Here is a 19,824-nt window from a genome sequence, read left to right as displayed (position 1 = left end):
CAATCTGAAGATAGGTGGTCTATTGCAAAGGCACACTGCCAGATGGATATGCTTGCATTTCTTAACTACAACGGTAAAATGACAAAGGACAAAGAAAGCAGATCAAGTACCTAATTAGCATCCTAACAAGAACCGGTTTCTCAAAATTTATTTCCAATTTCTTGGAAAGAATCCAAGCAGGGACAGGAACATACAGTATTTAAAGCTGAAGTTTGGATAATTATCAAGAATATTGAATGCTGTGTTCAATCTTTTTTTTACTCTTATTTGAAACCTTGACTCTGCAAAACTCTCAGCGTTCAGGTTTAAATATGAAAGCAGGACATTCATGATAGCGGTTTTATCTCAGTGTTTTTTCTTCCTGTATTCAGAATACTTGAGCTGCATCAGCCTGTTTCTAAGCTCTAATCATCACCTCAGCATTCAAATTAATCTCAGTGTCATTCATCCCAGACTGGAGGGGAAGAATCAAAGGATTATGCAGGCTTTCTTTGCTTTGTTTCCAGTGAAACTATTTTAGGGGGTCTTGTAAAAATGCTACAGGCTAATAATGATTGGAATACTTGTGTTCTTTTGATTAGTAATTAAGTCAGTCCTGTCATAATATAAGAATATGAACAAGATAATTGACAAGAGACCCATTGTAGATTAAATGATTCTCTGGTCACGTGTTTAAAAAATTCTGAGTTAGCCTACCACACAAGAGCCACGGTCTGTCTAACACAGTATCTTATCTCTGGCATTAGCCAATGAGAGTACAAAATAACCTGAAAAAGGTTGTGGATTAGCCTCCTCAAAAAGCAAGCTGCATCTTAACTCAGTCAGGGATCAGTTGCTGCTGCTTTGAGGAAAAGCAAGGGATTTGACCCTCTTGACAAAAACATGAGGTTTAGCCAAAATCATTAAAATGTGGAGGTGATTTGCTATGTAACAGCTTCCTTCATTTTGTTAATGGCATTATCAAATCTGATTTTCCACACATGAGAACATTCCTCAGTCACATCTTTATGTAAATGTAGTTGCCAAGCTGTTTGTAATGGTTAAATTATACTTTGATGGGAACTCTTCAGAAAATACTCAATTAGTTCAGGTTTTTTTTGAAAATGCTGCCAATTACATGATGTTAATGAGCTTTTTGTTGGTAATGTAATTAAATTTCAACTGCTATAATGGTTAAAGGAAAAAATTATAGCTCTAAGAAAGTTAACATTAAGCAAATATAACATGAAGTGGGTCTAATTAGATGTTGATTACATGGTCCTATGTGCATTTGCTGCACACAACAGTAGTCTCAGTAACGCAGTTATTTTACAAATAAGGAATACAATTCCTTATATGAGATTTAACTCTCAATTTCTATATATTAATACAACACCACAGAAACCATTGCAAAGTCGTGGTGAAAGAGATAAAAATCAGGCTCTTATCCCAGATGCTTAGAGGGTTTAGATAGCTGAATATGTCAATGGGAACCTAAAGCAGTTGTCAAAAAATCACGGTATCAATCTCACATAAATATCAATATGTTAAGGTCTCTTTAAATTTCTGCACCTTTATTTTTACTTATAGTTTTGAAAATCCTATGAGCTCTGGAAATTTGGCCAGATAATTTTTGTGCATACTATAAGTAATAAAGTGATGCAATATGTTGTTCACACCCTGCCCACAGGTCTGTAGTAAGAAGCTTCTGGAAGTATTTGGAACAAGGGACATTTCAGGAAAATGTGTCAAAATAACAGAAGATACCTCTTTCCCAAGGGATGCATTAGTTGTTTCATTGTTAATCTGCCCTTATGTCTGTTTGTTTCCTAAGGCAATCAGAGTATGCATCTTGTGAACTGTCCACCATTCACCTTGGCTTGTAGGAAGCAGCTGTGGGGATAAAACATGAAAAAAATAAGTGCACCATGCTGCTGTCAGTTTTACTTCATTGTTTTTCATGCTGTTAATTTATTTGCCTTACACAATGTTCTTGCCAAAGAATGGGAATATGTCTTCAGCAGAGTGTAACATTTACAGAGTTGCTGGAATAATGTCTAACCTGAAAGCTTTATGTTTGAGCAACCATGGATTTTGATGACCTGGAGGAAAATGTCCTAGGATGATGTAAGTGTCAGAAAACCCCTCTTAAAAACATACAAAACATCAAATTGCTAGCGTGTGCTAATACCAGGTAACCTTGCAGTCATTCACTAGAAATGGTGCAGAGCACTTCAAACCTACCGTTGCAGTATCACAGAATCACAGAATAGTTGGGATTGGACAGGAACTTTGGAGGTCACTTTATCCCACCCCTCTATTCAAGAAGGTCACCTACAGCTGGTAGCACAGCACTATGTCCACATGGCTTTTGAGTATCTAAAAAGATGGAGACTCTACAATCTCTCTGGGGCACCTCTGCCTGTGCTTGTTCACCTTCATCATAAAAAAAGCATTTCCTTATGTTCAGACAGAACCTTCTATGTTTCAGTTTGTGTCTGCTGCCTCTTGTTCTGTCACTGGGCACCACTGAAAAGAGCTTGACTCTATCTTCTTTACACCGTTCCTTCAGATACTGATCCTCCCAAGCCTTTTCTTCTTTAGAAAGAGAACTCCTTCCATTCTGCATTGCTGTGTACGAGCACAGTCCATGATCACCACAAACATTCACTGGACAGCTATTTCCTCTATTCCTTTTTTATCTAGCCTACAGTGTAGGCTTTTCTGTAACAGAGCTTCAATGCAGTTCAAACTTAAAGGGCTTGTCCTGAGCAATCAAGTTGAAGCGAACAAAAATATATTTAAGGATTAGCCTTATATATGAATAAAAAGTATATATATCTATACTGCAGACATAGAATATGGTATGTAAGAGCCAACACTGGGAAACAACTTACTATGAAACTAAGAAGCGATAGCTTTTATAACAAGGTTTTCGAAGCTGATGAATGAATATCCTTAAAATTTTGCTTTCCACTTTCAAATGCTTTAGAGGATCCAGTCTTCAGGAAATGCTGAGCACTTTCTGCTTTTCTTTTCTCTTTTGAATAAAAATCTTACACTTTAGATACCCCAAAAAGACCACTTCAGATAATGAAACTTAGTCTTCAAGTATCTGTCATCTAAACAAAGTACACAAGCCTCTGAAGATGGGACATAGTTGTTCTGATTTAAGTAGACAGGCCCTTGATAAATAGCCACAGATACAGCTGTTTACAAGACAGTTTGCACTATAAATCCTGTTCAGCTTTTTTTTTAAAAAAAAAAATAAAGTTATAGAGCTGCAAAGCAAAATCTGCTTTTTCTAGGAACTGAAATATACATAAATAGTAGAAAACTACTGGTTCCACTCTAAACCATTCATTCCCCAACACCTATTTTCATCATCTACCTCAATTCATGCTGTGTGATTTGTACATATCAATGCATATGCAGTCCTCATACCTTAAATGTGGAGCTACGTGCTTTCCTTCATTTAGGATTACTGCCTACTGCAGCTGCAAAGAAGAAAAGGCCTGAAGAGAAAACAGCATTAGCAGAAAACCAAGCATAACCCCAGCCAGGCTCCAGAATATGGTTAGTACTCATTTTATTCAGATATCAAGTCAAATTCAGACTACATTCAATACTTTACAGTTTGCCAGTCAGTTCCAATTACAAGGGACAGCTGTTTAGAACATTTTATAGAGCCATTTGAAGGCTCTATATTTAATCTGAATAATTCATAGTATTTGCTAAGAGCATTTGGTATTACTTTCAATTATGAACATTGTCTTCTCAGAATGTAAAGTAACTAGTACATACTTGGCCAGCTCTTCTGCTTGCGCAAATTGGTGCAGCTCCATTGACTTCAAATGGATTCCAATTTATGTGAGTAGACCATGTGGGCTACAGCAGTTACAATAGCTCTCTTTCCTGAGGTACAAACCCATCAGCATCCACAGCAGCAAGCATGAAGTTGAATGCTGTGGAAAGGCTTAGAAACCCTAAACTACTCCTCTGTTTCAAAAAGCCACTCTTGCTCTCCAAAATATTCCCATGGAGTTGTATACATACATATGTACACATTTGTGTGTGTTATGTATATGTACCCATGTATGTATGTAACGTATATTTTATGTATGTATATGTTTTTGTATATGTTTTCCCAATATGTTGCACTAATTCATTCTCAGGAGGGGAATGCAGAACTCTTTTGGTGGATTATCGTGTAGCAAGGATAGGAAAACAAAAGGGGCTGCACAGCCTCTGAACTCATGGTTGACAAGGTTACGGAGAGAATGTTTTCTGTGCAATGTAAGAAAGAAAAGGGTGTGTGCCTGTAGTCATACCCCATGGTATGTAGTGAATAATAGTATTTTTAAAAAAATAACAATAAATATGTAATGAAATAATACACAGAAAAATGTGGGGGGTTCATTTTTTTGAAAGCATTTGTTGGGGATCTTTTTTTTTACTTTCAAAAGTCAGCAACTTCCTAATTCATTAAAATGTTCAAATCTTGAAAACTCAAATGTTTTTAAATATTTTTTTCTTTTACCAACAGTTAAAGAGTTGAGAGAAACATCTTAGAAAATTATTATATTCAGAGTATGCTAGCCAGTTATAAGAAATACATTGGTCCTATTTTTCTGAAAAGCCGTGCCAACTGGAATTGTCACTGCTAAAGCATCAGGTTCAGTGTGCAGCCGGTAAGAATTCTGCTTCCATTTTTACCTCTTCTATAACTTTCCCCACAGATTTTTTGTCCAGTGAGTTACACTGTCCTTTATAGCACCTGTTACCTGGTGCTGAGATGATGGTGCAGAAAACTTTGATCAACTCCAAATATGGTGAAACCCAGATACAGATTTTCAATGACTCCAAGTGAATCGTGAAAAACATTAAGATTAAACTTTCCTGAAGGCAGGTCACTTTCGTGTTCTGTCTCTGAGAAAGCTCTCAGGAGTCTGACTCAGTTAAGTACTGTCTGATATGTGAACTATAATACAGAGGAAAGTAAGGTTGCCGTTGATTTTTGCCAAAAGGTACCGCCTAACCATTGTGTTTTACAATGTGAGAGGAAAAAACCTGAGTACATATGTATATTTCATACACTTGTAACAGTTTCCTACTTCTTTTTGGTAATTCTTTTTTGCTGTATTCTTGAAATATATATTATATATAATGATATATATATATATAAAATTCAGTTATGGCAACTGAAGTTTTCATGGTTCATGATGGCAGTTCATTTCTTTCCTGTACTTTTTATCACCTGTGTATCACTTGAGAAATAAATAATCAGTCACCTTCTAGATGCTAGATGACCTGCTAGATGATATAGTCAGTGTAACAACCTGCCCAACCAGGTGCACTGAGCTGCTCTCTCTCATATTTTTTTCTGAAATCATCCTACTGTGAACGAGGAACTTTATCTGACACAAGAAAATAAACAGAGCTAAACAAAAAGAAAAGAACTGCCTGTTTCCTGGAGGAGATTATATTGTTTTACATTCTGTGTTGCCTGTTTAGAAAGCAATGTATCTTAACTCAGCATGCGGTGAGAGAATTGTCGGTAGCAATCCATTTCAGCAACATCCTGGTGTACGAAAGGTCTAAACGGCCCTTTGATCACCATCTGCTGTCCTGTCGGGGTACTGCAGGGCTGGGCAGCCGGTCCTCGCCCGCAGGAGCCACAAAGGACCGACTTCATGCAGAGAGTGCCTTATATTAGTGCTGGGCTTACCATTTAAACTGTGATTTTGCATTGCCTATATAAAACTAATACAGTTTAAATAGGAAGTAGAATAAAAATAATTCTGACATAAAGACAACGTATCTCAGTGAAATCGTCATGTTATGAAAATCAGTAGATTTGGGGTATAAGGTTTTTTGCAGGTTCCTTTTGGCTCCTTTGGCACCATGTCTTAGATGTTACACAGTTGTTTGCCTAGGGAAGGCTGGTACATGGAGGTGATAATTCTGGTTGTTTTAAACAAAAAAAAAATGAAAAGCCAAGTTTGATGAATATGTATGGAAGGCTGTATATCCTCTGCCAATCCATGACTTTGAATGGATGTGAAAAATACAGTTAGGAGCAGGAAGAAGGACATGGGGAAAAGAATGTGGAATAGAGGGGAAAAGAAGTAGTAATTAAAAAGGAAAGTAACAAAAAGGCAAAATAAGGCTCTCAGAAATGACTGAAAGTAGAAACAGAAGGCAAAGATGAGAGGAACAGAAACTGCTCTTAAGTTTTCAGCAGTAGCATTAGTAGACACTTGCACGGTAGCTAGTAGTGACAAAAATGGACCATGAATCTCAGTAGATGGATCCAAAAGCAGAGAAATATTCTACTCACACACAAAAAGTATTTGATTATGTGGACTGTGTAATGAGAGTTAATGTTTCCCTAAACCCATACTATGGTACCACAGCACAGTATTTAGGACCGAGCTCAAGGAAGGATCCATTAAATTTTGTTTGCCTCCCTAACATTAGGGTAACTAAGTTTATACACTGCCTCAATTGTAGAATATGGGCTATGCCAATCTCGCTGTGGTCAGCCAGCAGAAAATTACCTCACTAAAGAAGATTCTTTGCTGACTTCATGGAGCAGTATTAAGGGAAATAAGAGGGGGGGGGTGCAATATATGGGCTTTGTACCACAAATTAGACCATGGGGCACTTCAGACTGGAGCACAAGCTGTCATTAATGTTAAGTGATATGTCCACTGTGATTCCAGACCCTTCCCTTTACTCAGCAGAACTGCAATTCAAGGTGAAGTGCTTCATAACTGATGTGTCCCCTGGACTGCCTGGCACCTTACATATGTAATAATCATATTTCATTTTTGGTTCTCTTTTGTATTTTACAAAGTATTATCATTATGTGTGAACAAGTATGTAAAGGAAAACTTCTCCAGGAATTTCTTGAAGGGGAGTATCCTACTTGTTGCTTCATAGACAGGACAAAAGACCCATATTCCTGACTGGCAGGTTTTTCCAGATGCCAAGGCCATTGACAAGCTTTGTGTCAATCTCTCCTACTTGTGATCACCAGATGGCTGAACAGTCTTCTTTGGCAATGTTGCCCCACCCACCACAGCTATAAAATTGCCCCTATCACTGAATGGTTTAGGACCTTGGTAATAGTTGCACAGAACGTACACAGCCACAAAGATCAAATCTGTTTTGGTTTTAGGATTTTTTTCCCTGTAGGGAATGGAGATGTGAGCGAAAGTCTTACCTTGCATAAATCTGTAGGCCACAGTGTGAAACTCAATTTATAACGAATGTTTGGCACACGGTTCTCAAGTGAGTATGAATTTTCATACAGTAGCATTTACAGAGTTGGCCTTTTACATCTAAGGGTAATGAAATCTTTTTGTTAAATTTGACCTGTGCTAGCCTTTGCATAGTGGGTAGCTAGCTATCACTGCAGTACTTCACATCTCTTCAGGTTCATGGTATTGGCACATGATTGCTTGAAGAATCATTCAAGGGCTTTGAGGGAGCTGCGCTGGTTATTGCTAATAATGTATTAAGTTTATAAACCTTGATTTAAAATTGATAGGTGAAGCTGATGCTATTGATGTCAACAGGATCAGGATTCTAAATGTTAAATGTGGCAAATCTGAATTTGGAGAAATTGCTGTCTTAATCCCAGGCACCTTTAGCCCACTGTTTGTCATCCTAATGCCCTTCTGTTTTATATTTACTTCTTTGGACATTGCTACCTCACTCCTCTTGCAAATCCATGTTAGCATTGATGTCATAAAGTAAGCAGAATGAATGTGTGAAATTGCTTGTAAAATTATCAAATGAAATGAATAGCAAATATGATGACTTTTTTTTAAAGTTGAATAAGGAAACTGTCAGCAATGATGCACTCCCGTAATGCTTACTAGAGCTGAACAGTATATATATAAGTCTGTGCAAAAGAGGCAGCTAGGCAGATCTCTGGATCCTCAAGGCTTGCCATAGTTCCAGGAGAGCAGCAGCTCTTTCTGCAACTGCTACATATCACTTCAAATATAAAAAGGTAAGATTTACATGAACTAACAGTACAGTTTGTTTGAGAAAGCTGAGTGCATTATCTGGATTGTATTGCCCAAAGTTTGCAATAGAGGTGCAGGATCTTTCAGTAAATTGATGTTTTCCTCTATGGTTATAGTCACTGATGTTTGGAGTTAATGACATCATAATTAAAATATTTTAATGTCTTGAATTAGTTCAACAGAGAATGATCCAAAAAAAGGAAAATCAACTGTTTGGGTTGCAGAAGCATTTGAAAGAAGGAAGATTAACCATGAGAACATGAAAGACATGCATTGTAGTAAGAATTTAAATGTGAGATGCATCATTATTGATTTTTATATTTTTATCTCCTTTACTATCTTCTCTAGAGATATTTAATGAACATGAATTTAAAAATATTCACTACTTATACATACTAATTATGAATCAACGGGGATTAAATTAGCAGAACACAAACAAATTAAGTGGGTTTATATAGCCACTGAATTAAAACTGTCCAATACAGATTGCCACTCCACTGCCCTACTTGTAAATTATTTTGTTTCAAGCAGCTATTATTTTCAGATCACTGGAAGATTTGAAAAGGAAATTTTATAGCACAGAAGTAAAAATTAAAGCCTTTCAATTGTGGTTATTGTATAAAATTTAATTTAGTCTTCCATCCTACAATGGATTTCCTTAGACTAGAATTGTTATATTTTACAAAACTTTCCACGAGGCATTATAGCATGGTAAGTAAATTAGATGTAAATAACATCTACCTGAAAACATATTTTATTTATTATTAGAAATATTTGCTATTTGCACACAGTTTAATGTCAATAGAAATCTATTTTGATCATTCATACATTTTCATATGAAAATATTCCCTTTTGTACTACTGTAACTCCATAATTTGTATTTTTAAACTGGAAATAGATACAAATCTGACTTTTGAAAGATTATTTTTTGAAAACTCAATGAAATTAAGCTAGTTAAAATTGTACATAGGTACCAAAGACATCAGCAGTAAAATATATTAGGAAAACTAGCAAAATCAGGTTGATCAAGGAAATAATATTGAAGTAAGTTTCTGATCAAGATTTGAGAGACATATTTGTTACACACTTTCTGGTGGTTCAAACTGAGATGTGTTAAGTTTTTCATGTCAAATCTGAAATTAAAACATTTCCATTGGTCTCATATGCATAGGAACAAAAATTTTCTGTATAAGATTAGCCTTAGTTTTCCTGCACTTTGACAATAAGATTGCATGGGTTTTAGCAGTATCTACTGGTGACCTAAATAACTCAGAGCAAATAAAACCTTTCTTCTGATAGGGAAATTAATTGATTAGCAGGAATAAACTAAACAAACACTATTCTGCTGATCATCTCTTTTTCTCTACAAAACGTTTGTCTTCCCAAGTATAACATAACAATTTCTTCTTTAAAAACTGTACCTTCTTTAGCTTGTCAAAAAACTGCTGTTGCTCGTTCGGATTACCAATAGCAAGTACTAAATGTTGAACAAACAAAACTAATTCTGAATTTTTTTAAGAAGATACTTGACAGAAGATTAATAGCTTTTGAAAATGTTTATTTTCTTAATAAGGATTTTCTTACTTGAAAACTGTATTACTTTCAAAAAGATGCATTTATATACCTTTCTTTTTAGTAATGTCCCCAGATTTTGATTCTAAAAAATTTAGAAAAAAGCTGACCATGTATTTAACTTCAAATATATTCTGAAGGCATAAAGTTGCCAGTGGGACTGTTCACATCTGAAAGCTCCATAGGCCTGAGGCATGAGTTAGATCAAGATATATTGAAGTCACTGAAAATCTGTTTACTGACTACAATGAGCTTTGAATTTGGTATTTCTTATAAGTTTTATATAAAAGAATAGCTTTTGGTGTCTAATATTACTATAAGGAGGCTGAATTAAGGACTACACTACTTCTTTCATTCCACCTCAGTCACTTAGTTTTATGTTTAATCTGTATCACAGTTTAACAAAGCTACAGGCAGCTGTAAACTATTTTTCTTTAGTTTTTCAGGTTAAATAAAAGTATACCAAACTGCTATCATACCATTAAGCAGGACAAATTTACTTATGTATGGTACAATAGCCAGACTTCATTTGGTGTCTAAGCTAACTCATTTACAGCCATATGAGCTAGCATGGGGGTCACTACACTACTATCAAACGATTTTTGTGACCACAGCAGAGTCATCTCTCAGAGAACAGGCAGAGCTTTTGTTCCATTGTTGGAAGCCTATGAAATGTGAAATTATGCATTCTTTGGGATAAACATTGGATGTCAGTGTTGCACCACCAAATTTCAGCTCCAAATGAAATGGTGAAAAGAGACATCGATACTATAATTAAGGTTATAATCGGACTGACTACGTGGCCACTATGGTATTTGTTGGTATTATAGCAGTGTATGTGCAACTGTAGGAATCAAATCTCATATATCAGGACATATAGAAGGCAGAAAAGAGTCTCCATGCACACTGATGAAAAAAGGAGCAACCCTGGCAGTGGCTTCTGGTGGAAAGAGGGAAATTGACTCCTTTGCTTGATAGTACAATCCACCAGAAAAAAATATATTTATCAATTTATTTTCCCAGTTTTGATTAACATTTGATGAAGATTTTGATTGCCTTACATATTTTGATACTGACAGTGAGGTATTCTAGTAAAATATTTATATTTTTCATTAAGATTCTCTTAAAAATAAGGCTTCACAGAGTAGCAGAAGCAATACATTCTTCCTAACCATAGGTAAAATAGTCAAGCTTTGCATCTCCACCTATAAGTTATTTTATAATAGACGGAAGAAACAGTCTTCATAAAAAATCTGCTCTGAAGCCAGGCAGACTACTGGGGCAGAATGGAAATCCTACAGCAGTAAGGTTTTTGATGGAGGAGTTTACTTTTTCAGAGATGTTCATATGCCCCCCACTGCCCCAGTCTGCACTGGTCAGTGCAGAGCCAACTCTAAATCTCAAGACAGAGTAAGCTGCACCTTCTTTACACATCATTCCTTCATAATTCTCTGATGGCTTCCTCCAGGCCATAGTATATTTAAATTCAGCCTACTGTGACAAGGCATTACAATAGAGAATAGTTACATTTTCACTTAGGCTGCCTTACTTCATAAATCATTGGATTTCAATAAATGATTCCTCCAGTGGAGCCAGAGGAGTTCAGCGCAGCTCACATTTAGTGGGGAAGGTATTTTTTGGCTGGGTCTTTGCCACCTACCACTTTACTTCAGTGCACTCATCTCTCCAATCTCCCTTTGTTTTTCAGAGTGTAACATAAACTTCCGTAGGAAAGTGTCACGGATGGCAGAAGGGCTCTTTCAAATACACAAGTATCAGTCCAAGTACAGGATGAAATTATTTCCAGTGACATTTTACTGATGTGAACTCATTGCAACTTCTGTTGCTTTACAGCAGATTAATATTGTGATCCATACTGACTTTAAGGTTGGAATGAATGAGCATCATTCCATGAATGAGCATTTAACTATTGAATGAATGGCATATTCAATTTCTTTGTCAAGGTCAAAAGTATCTAACAAAATTTTAAATTTGTTTCCTTTTCTATACACTCATTCCATAAATTTAAGTGATCCAAAATAATTGAAAATAAACAATATATACTAGTGATTGTGTAAGTAGATTTCCTCTTATTTCCTGTTCATGCAAAGCATTTTTGAGTCTATTAGTCATTAGCTACTCATTGTTCCTTTTGCACAGGGTTTCTTTCATGAGTCTAAAATGAATTTGTTCAACAGTTTGTCCTATAGGGGACCATGTGTCTACAGACATTAAATAACAAAAATTGTAGCACACAATTAGGGGATTAGAGAATGCCTTATTCCCATTGGTGAATATTCACTAGAAGTTGTAACTGTACTCCTTGTATGAGTAAACCAGTCATTAATGCAAGTAAGGGAATCAGCTTGGCTGTGGATTACCAAAGCATTTGTACAGGCTGCAATACTCTAGTTTACATTGCTTGATCTCATATAAAAGTCAGCGGAACTGGTTAAGTTATTACAGTGCACATGATGAAGACATATAATAATGTGGTCACTTCTGTTACATGGTTGAAGTCAACAGAATGACCTGTAACAGTAAGAATTACATCTGGGATACAGTATTTTCTGCTTTAGTTTATTACCATTAATATGAAGTATATACCTCATATCTTGTATATCCCACATAGCCCCATAATGGAAGCCCTTAAGCTGAAATAAGGTATTATGTCAGTAGTGCAACAAGCAAAACTTGACATAATAGGTCATGAACTGAAGACAAGACAGTGTGTGGTTTGGTGGTTGGTATTTTTTTTTCTAAGGAGTCACACCTATTAATAAGTCGTTATTAAGTCCAGAGGCCTACGGCTGCAATACCTGTTATTTCAAAAAAAAAAAAAAAATGTTAAAAGGAAGGTGGAGGACCAGAAGGAAAGAATGAAGAGCTGCTAATGTGGCAGTATTCTTGACAAAAATTTGCTTGGTTTTTTCTCTAGTGAATGAGCTGGAAAAAAATTAAAAGTCACACCAATACCCTAGTTTTGCAACAAAACAGTATTATAGAAACAGATTTAATGCTTGCCATCAGCAGAACATGAAGCAGAAGAGATACAGACCTTTATCCTTGTATTACAAAAGTGAGGATGCAGCTGCTTACAGCTCACCTTGCATTCTAGAATAGAGACTAGAGCCTAAACACTCTTAACAGGAACTGCATCTTTTGAATGCCTACCCAAGGCATTACAGTCTCCATCCACTGGACATGGACCCCATCCACACAGGGTCTCAATATCTTCAAGTTTAGATCAGCATTAAGGATGTCTCCTTTTGATGTAATTGATTCAGACGTATATAAAGATCATTCCATTTTTCTTTGTTGTCTTACTTCTGTTTTGACAGGCAGTGAAAATGAAAAGTGTTTATTTTGTTGCTGGGCTTCTTTTAATGATAGTTCAAGGCAGCTGGCAAAATCCTCTTCAGGATACAGAGGAAAAATCAAGGTAAATTCTTTAGATCAACTTCTAGAAACACTTGGCCTGAACTTTGTGAAGAAAAACATACTATAACTCAAAGATATTTTTTTATATACTATTACACAGTACTTAATCTACCATCAGAACTGGCAATAGTTTTTAATTTTGCAAAGTATAGCACAGAAGGTTTTGGTATTACAATAGCTGCCTTATTTATCCAAGACTTTGTAACTGTGCAGTATCAAATCTGCTATGCTGATTCATTTTACTAGACAGCTAGTGATCAATATGCCACTAGCTTTCACTTTGTGAGAGTATAAAATAATATCTTTAAAATAAAAGTCAATGCACCTATAGAATGTACTATAACTATTGCCAATTAACAAGTACTAAACTTTTCACAGATCATTCAAAGCTTCCCAGTCTGAACCATTAGATGAATCTAGACAGCTGAATGAAGTGAAACGTCACTCACAAGGCACATTCACCAGCGATTACAGCAAGTATTTGGACACTAGACGAGCTCAGGACTTCGTGCAATGGTTAATGAGCACTAAGAGAAATGGGTAAGCATTTTGGTCACATTGCTATAGATCTACAGAAACAGCCAAAAATCTACCTGAATTCACTTTCTTGATTTCAGCTTCCCATCACAGACCATGTAGAATCCTCAAATAAATAAAATACTTAAGGAAAATGTATTACATTATTAGAAATAGGGAATATGTGCAAAATCAGCCCAAAAGATTTGTATAAATCAAGTGTAGTATCAGTATATTACTTGATATGCCATCTAAAAAGACTATCTCAGCCTCTTTAGGACAGATTGTTTCAGTGAATGAATTAAGTTCAATAGGAATAAGATATGTTAATATAATGTAAAAGTCTGGGATATAAGGCCATAATAAAACTTTCTTATCTATGCGTACTCTAATTCTGCAGTTCCATTTGGGAAAAGGGAGCTAAGTTTTAATTATTGTATACCACTGGCTACTTCACCAGTATCACAAGTATACTGTTAAGGCCTGAGCTGACATGAATTTTGAAAATACACTTTGATTAAACACAAGCTACCAAGCTGAGAGCAAGGATAATGTAAAATCATGTAAGTGTATGCTCTGTGTTCTAGAGAAGATCTGTCCCCAGAATCTAAAAATCTATGCTATTAATGCTTTTAAACCCCTGTGGAAATCTTTAAAGTACAAAGTAACAATTTCTAGATATTGTATTAATTTAAATTCATCCTGAAATTATTTATGATATTAATTTATCAGTTGTTTTTGTTGTTTATCATAATACTTAAATAATAACCAATAAAATGTTATCAGTTTATGCATGCCCTGCAATGTACTGGTAATAATGATCTAATAATTGTGGAATTCCACTACAGCCAACAAGGTCAAGAGGACAAAGAAAATGACAAATTCCCGGACCAGCTCTCAAGGTATTCTAGTTGCCACAATTTGTTAGTCAAAAACAGTTTGAGCTTATTTCCTGTTAAACAAGAAAAACAACAATTAATATTCCTCACAATGTTACCATAATCCAAGAAATACATATCAAAAGAAATTATCTCACACCTGCTTATTACAGGGAAAGAGGAAATGTCTCTGTATTATTTATTCCTGTACCTGTGTTCTACAGCTATGTGCAGTGGCCTCAAGGAATGGAACGGTATGAGAATAGATTTCAGGAAAGGATATTTCAAGTAATAAAGTAGAGACTAAGATAAAAATAAAAATTTGGTATAGAAAAAGGCTGAAGCAAAAAAACCCCAAAATATTATGTGTAGGAAAAGAAAATCAGTGAGAAGACCAATGAAATTAAAATGGCCAGGCACCAATTTGCAGAGAGCTGATAAAACACATACAATGCTCAGACCTAAGCACTCAGTTCATGTTACACAAACAGCTCATTACAGGAAAAGAGAACACAAAACCTGTTGGAGGCCAGAATTCTGTTCCTTGACAATGTTTTTGGGAAAGGGTTGGGGGAATTGGAAATTCGAAAAAATAAAACAAAAAAACCCTGTAAGTATTTTTGCAAAACAGATTGAAATACCTATATTAGTTCTTCCCTTCGTCAGAAATTCCAAAGAGGATAGCCCAGAACACAAAGATCCTTCCATTCATAACACTGTCAATATCAGTAACAAATCTGTAATAATGTTTCAGCTTCAATTAAACAGCATATCTCAACAAAAGTAACGTTTCATTAAAAATGTTCCAAACAACTCTAGTTAGCATGCTGATGAAAAGTGCAGATGGTACTAAATTAGGAGGAATGGTGAAATCCCAAGAAGATAAAAAATAATAGAAAGAGCTAGAGGCCCTGAAAATTGGGCAGCAATTAGCAAATTCTGAAATAGAAATGCTATGGAACTTTGTGGAAAATATTCCATAATATGTCTACTTCCAAGTGCAGCCTGTCTTCCTAAGGGCCAGTGTGACATAATTTTGTGCTCTATCAAAGAAAGAGGCACAATGAGGTGTAGAGAGGGAGAAGGTCCTTATTAAGCTGAAGGTGATCAGGCTTGAAATTGTTCCAAGTTTATCACTTGGTCAGAATGACAAAAGGGTGTTCACAAAAAAAATTCAAAAAGTAAAGTTTGGCTAAGAAATAATGAAGATTAAGGTAGGAGGAGTAGCTTAATAGAAATTCTTAGGTTAACCAAGGAGTAACAAAAAGTATGTCTGTATAGTACAATACAGTTTGTTGATAGCTAATTAATCTAGCAGAAGACCGTTCCAATGCAGCTATAATTGCTTTCAGGATGTGATCTGATTTGTTCAGAACTAGTTCAGGCATCTCTGCACAGAACTATATTGCATAGCACAGACAATGCCTACAGAACTGAAAGCTACCAAGAAAAAAAAATCAAGAGCAACTTCAGAAGCAAAAAATACCCTCTCCCTAATAAGAAAAGCTAGTCTGGTGGGTGGGAAATATAAATCAATAAAGGTTAAAAAAAAAAAAGTCCTTATGTAGTCTGCTCCTACAGTATTGCTCTTCTTTCAGCAATGCGATCTCCAAGCGTCATGCTGAATTCGAGAGACATGCTGAAGGCACCTATACCAGTGATATCACCTCTTATTTGGAAGGTCAAGCTGCCAAAGAGTTCATTGCTTGGTTAGTGAATGGACGAGGAAGAAGAGAGTAAGAATCCATCCATTCCTATTACTAAATTTTGCCTTGCTTTTGGGGTTAGAAATCAAGTCTGATGAAACCTTGATGTGTTTTTGATCATTCTTGCTGTACTTCATGTTTTTCTTTTGTAATACCTGTTCAGTATACTGTTACATTCTAAAAGGTCAAGTTATATCTAAGGTAAACATATCTAAAACTAAACCAGACCTTCCTCTAACTGTCACCTTTTCCCCCTTCACATAACATTTGCTTAAAGTCTCCTTAACTATCATTGAGATGATTCTAGCCAGTGTCATCTTAAATTACTTTCTGTTTTTTTCCCTTTCACTGTCAAATCTTCTCCTCTGCAATATTTCCAAGATAAAATTTTTACCAACGTCATCATCTGCACTTCATGTGCTAGTGATTATTCTGAGCAGTAACTTTTCCTCTTCCCATGCTCCACAAAGTTGCTGCTGCCAAAATAACTATCATTTCCTACAACTGAGACTTACTCTCCTTTTTAAGACACCTCTACTTCTTTTGCTGTGGTTCATGATTTTCTGGATGCAGTGCTCCACAGTTTTGACCTATATCTCTGATTTCTTTCATTAATATCTTGTTCTCCCCATACTCATTGCAGATTTCTCAAGCTTATTCACTTCATGTACTCACTCATGACTGCATCTTTTTCCACTATAGTCTTACGCTTAGAATGGCATTGCCTTCAATCTCCTGCAGGCACCTTCTATCTCATCTGTTCCCAACTCTGCATGGTTAGGAGCTACACCATGCACATGCCACTCCCCACCTTTTAACTGTTCTGTACTTATTTGTGCCTTTAGACTGTAAGCTCTTCGGGGCAGGGATTTCAGTTCATCCTCTGATTATATATTCTACCAGCTGTAAAGTACTATGTAAGTCTCTCGCACTATATAAATATAATAAACAATAATAATAATAAAATACAATCTGTAAGACAAGATTGTGTGTTGTAGTAAAGGAAGACTAAATAGGTAAAAGTAATTTTTTTAAATAATGACAATTTCCTGAAAAAAGAGTTAAATAAATTAGATTAGCTATATAGAGAAGGGAAAGACTTATGCCATTTCATAAAGTTCAAATTTGCAGTTATTCTGCTGTCATGTTTTATTTTCATGAGCAGAAATAGGATATTTCAGAATCTTTAAGAAAGAAATACAACCTAGTTGTGCTGAACTGAGTTTAGAAACCTAGATGGACAATTAAACGTAGACCACCCTTCCGCTTTCCAATATCCAGTATTACTTGTGGTCAAACTTGTATACGGCCTTCCTTGAAATTATTGCATGAAAATAACCAGTCTGCCTGTCACTGGTCCGAGAGCTCAGTGTGCTTCAGCATCAGCCCACCTTAATGGAACCCACTGAAATCTTCCTATATTTAATAGCATGAAGCAAGAGAGGAAAGTTTTCTAAATCGGGCTCTTGGCATAATGGTTTTTCAGCTGTCAAAATAGGACAGAGGAAGAATTGGGATCTGATTCCAAATATAAAATGCTATTGTACAGCAAAGAAGCACATACGTTTTATACAGGTGTTGCAATTTAGTTATGTGCCCAGAGAAGTTCCTGCTCTTAATATCTAAATACTTTACGCAATATAATTGTGAATAGGCAACTAGGACTGAAGTCCAATTGAAACAGAAAAAATTGTTTGAAAATTTGACTATAATGTTTTAGTAGTGGTATTTCTTAAATAACAATTCTTAGTAAATCTAGTGTGTTTTACTAGTGCCTAATCTACTTGGCATAGACACTGAAGCCTGAGGTATGTTTTTGCATGTATGGCTTTTTCAAAAATACTAGAGAGGAATTTAGACTCACCTGACAGAACAGCTCTCATCTGGTAAAGTGATACTTCCACGCATATGCTATTGTGAAAATAATGTCTCAAAAGATGTTCTGAAATACATTATGCTATACTGAGCCATAACATGAGGGTCAGCCCTTAACTCCTTAAAAACACAGGGTATTAGATTCCTGTAATGAGGCCCTTTTAAATGGTTTGTTAATTTTGATCTGCAAATTGTTTGATAATTTCTTCCCTTTGAAGTTTCCCAGAAAAAGCTCTTGTGGCCGAAGAAATGGGCCGAAGACATGCAGATGGCACTTTTACAAGTGATATCAACAAAGTCCTTGATGACATGGCTGCCAAAGAGTTCCTAAAATGGCTGATTAACACAAAAGTTACCCAAAGGTGCCTGAATTTTGATTGTGTTACTCTTAATATACTGGGGGTTTAAATGTATTTGTCACACATAGGAAAATACTGCTAATTTTTAACCATTGACATATCTGTAACTTACAGACAGTGCTGAACAAGGATAAGATGCTAAACAGAACTCACTCCACATGTAATTTGTAATTTGCACCAGTGGTGAACCTTCTAAAGAGTTTCCTATTTCACTTGAGGGGAGTTTTGTCACTGGATATAATCAGAAGTAAACTACTGAAAAACAATAATCACCTTTGCATGGGCATTATAAAATCAGAAACACTTATTGGTAAAATTACATCAAATTGATTATTCTTTAAAGACTGTGATATAAAACACTGCCTTAAATTATGGCTTGTCATTAGGGAATACGGTACTGTAATCTGAGTTCTTGATAGTGACCTACTTCAGAACCCTGCTATAGTTTGCCTTATATAGGCAAATGCTGTCGGCAAAGCAATATTTTCTGTGAGCTCTGTGAACAGGTTAATATTTAAGAATTATTTGTGAACATTAACAAAGCATTTAAAAAGTAATAAAATGCCAACTCAAGGCACATGTGAGTGGCCAGATTTTTTTAAATGTTGGATATTTGCATTGGACTACTGAAGCACCAAAGCACGGAGTTAGTTGATCATGGAAATCTGAAATAACCAATACTGTCTCAAAAAATTTAGAAGCTAGTTAAAATAAAGGTTTTATTAACATTTTTATAATTTTGTGTTTGTTTGTAGTTCAGCATTGAAACAATTTAGGAAAATAATCTATTAGAAACTACTAAAAAGCTTTTCCTCTAGGAAAAAATGTTTTCAATCTGTTGTTAGAGAGAGGCATTGAGGGGTCTGTGGAACTGACATCTGCTACCTCTTCAACAGAAAAAATATGTTCCACACATATTTCATAAATCTTGGGAGATTTATATGTCCTAATTGCTGCCGCTTTTTTTTCCAGGGACCTTTTGGGAGAATACCAGTAAAAATGCAGGATAAAAATGGGATAAATGAAGATCTTCGTTGCATCAGCTGCCAGTTATTAAGATTCTGAAATCTGTATTCTGTCATTTACATTAGGTGTAACAAAGCTACATCACCTTGCATGCCAGGAAACAATCATACTATAGTTTAGTGTTGCCATAGGTTTATATATGAAAAACCTACTGTCTAAGGGATGGTTATCTTAACAGCTTTAAGACTGAAAGTTCCGTATCTTCATATTTTCCATTTATTAGTAACTCCATTTATATTTAATGATACAATTATTTTTCTAAAAAGTTGACTTATACACACAAAGAATTCAATCACCAATTATATATGTTATTTGTAAGGGGCTGGCAGTTACAAATGCCTGAGGAGTGAATATCCCTCTTAAAACCTTTGTTATAAAAAGGCTAAGCTTTAAGGATATTAAATGACAGCCTTAAATAAATTTTTTCAAGCTT

The 19,824-nt window shown here is 35.5% G+C and overlaps 1 protein-coding gene across 3 annotated transcripts; it reads left to right on the top strand.

The window, feature by feature from the left end:
• Positions 1–64: 64 nt before the first annotated feature.
• GCG (glucagon) lies at positions 65–19,824 on the top strand. Of its 3 annotated transcripts, XM_037398817.1 has the most exons (8): positions 65–3,555; positions 4,526–4,670; positions 12,932–13,032; positions 13,410–13,571; positions 14,396–14,449; positions 16,024–16,161; positions 18,225–18,368; positions 19,338–19,824. In XM_037398817.1, the coding sequence occupies exons 3-8, from the start codon at positions 12,941–12,943 to the stop codon at positions 19,360–19,362; spliced, it is 615 nt and encodes a 204-aa protein (XP_037254714.1). In that variant the 5' UTR covers positions 65–3,555; positions 4,526–4,670; positions 12,932–12,940; the 3' UTR covers positions 19,363–19,824. The 3 variants fall into 3 exon arrangements, with proteins under 3 accessions (XP_037254714.1, XP_037254713.1, XP_037254715.1); XM_037398816.1 differs by lacking the exon at positions 4,526–4,670; XM_037398818.1 differs by lacking the exons at positions 65–3,555; positions 4,526–4,670 and adding an exon at positions 8,015–11,880.

This window comes from Falco rusticolus, chromosome 8 (assembly GCF_015220075.1).
Source record: "Falco rusticolus isolate bFalRus1 chromosome 8, bFalRus1.pri, whole genome shotgun sequence".
NCBI classification, from domain to species: domain Eukaryota; kingdom Metazoa; phylum Chordata; class Aves; order Falconiformes; family Falconidae; genus Falco; species Falco rusticolus.
This window is presented reverse-complemented; position numbering and strand designations above follow the sequence as displayed.

Excerpts from the sequence above, each read along its gene's own strand:
- GCG (XM_037398816.1), top strand. Across the intron at positions 13,033-13,409 it reads GATACAGAGGAAAAATCAAG|ATCATTCAAAGCTTCCCAGT; the intron begins GTAAATTCTTTA and ends AACTTTTCACAG. Across the intron at positions 16,162-18,224 it reads AATGGACGAGGAAGAAGAGA|TTTCCCAGAAAAAGCTCTTG; the intron begins GTAAGAATCCAT and ends TTCCCTTTGAAG.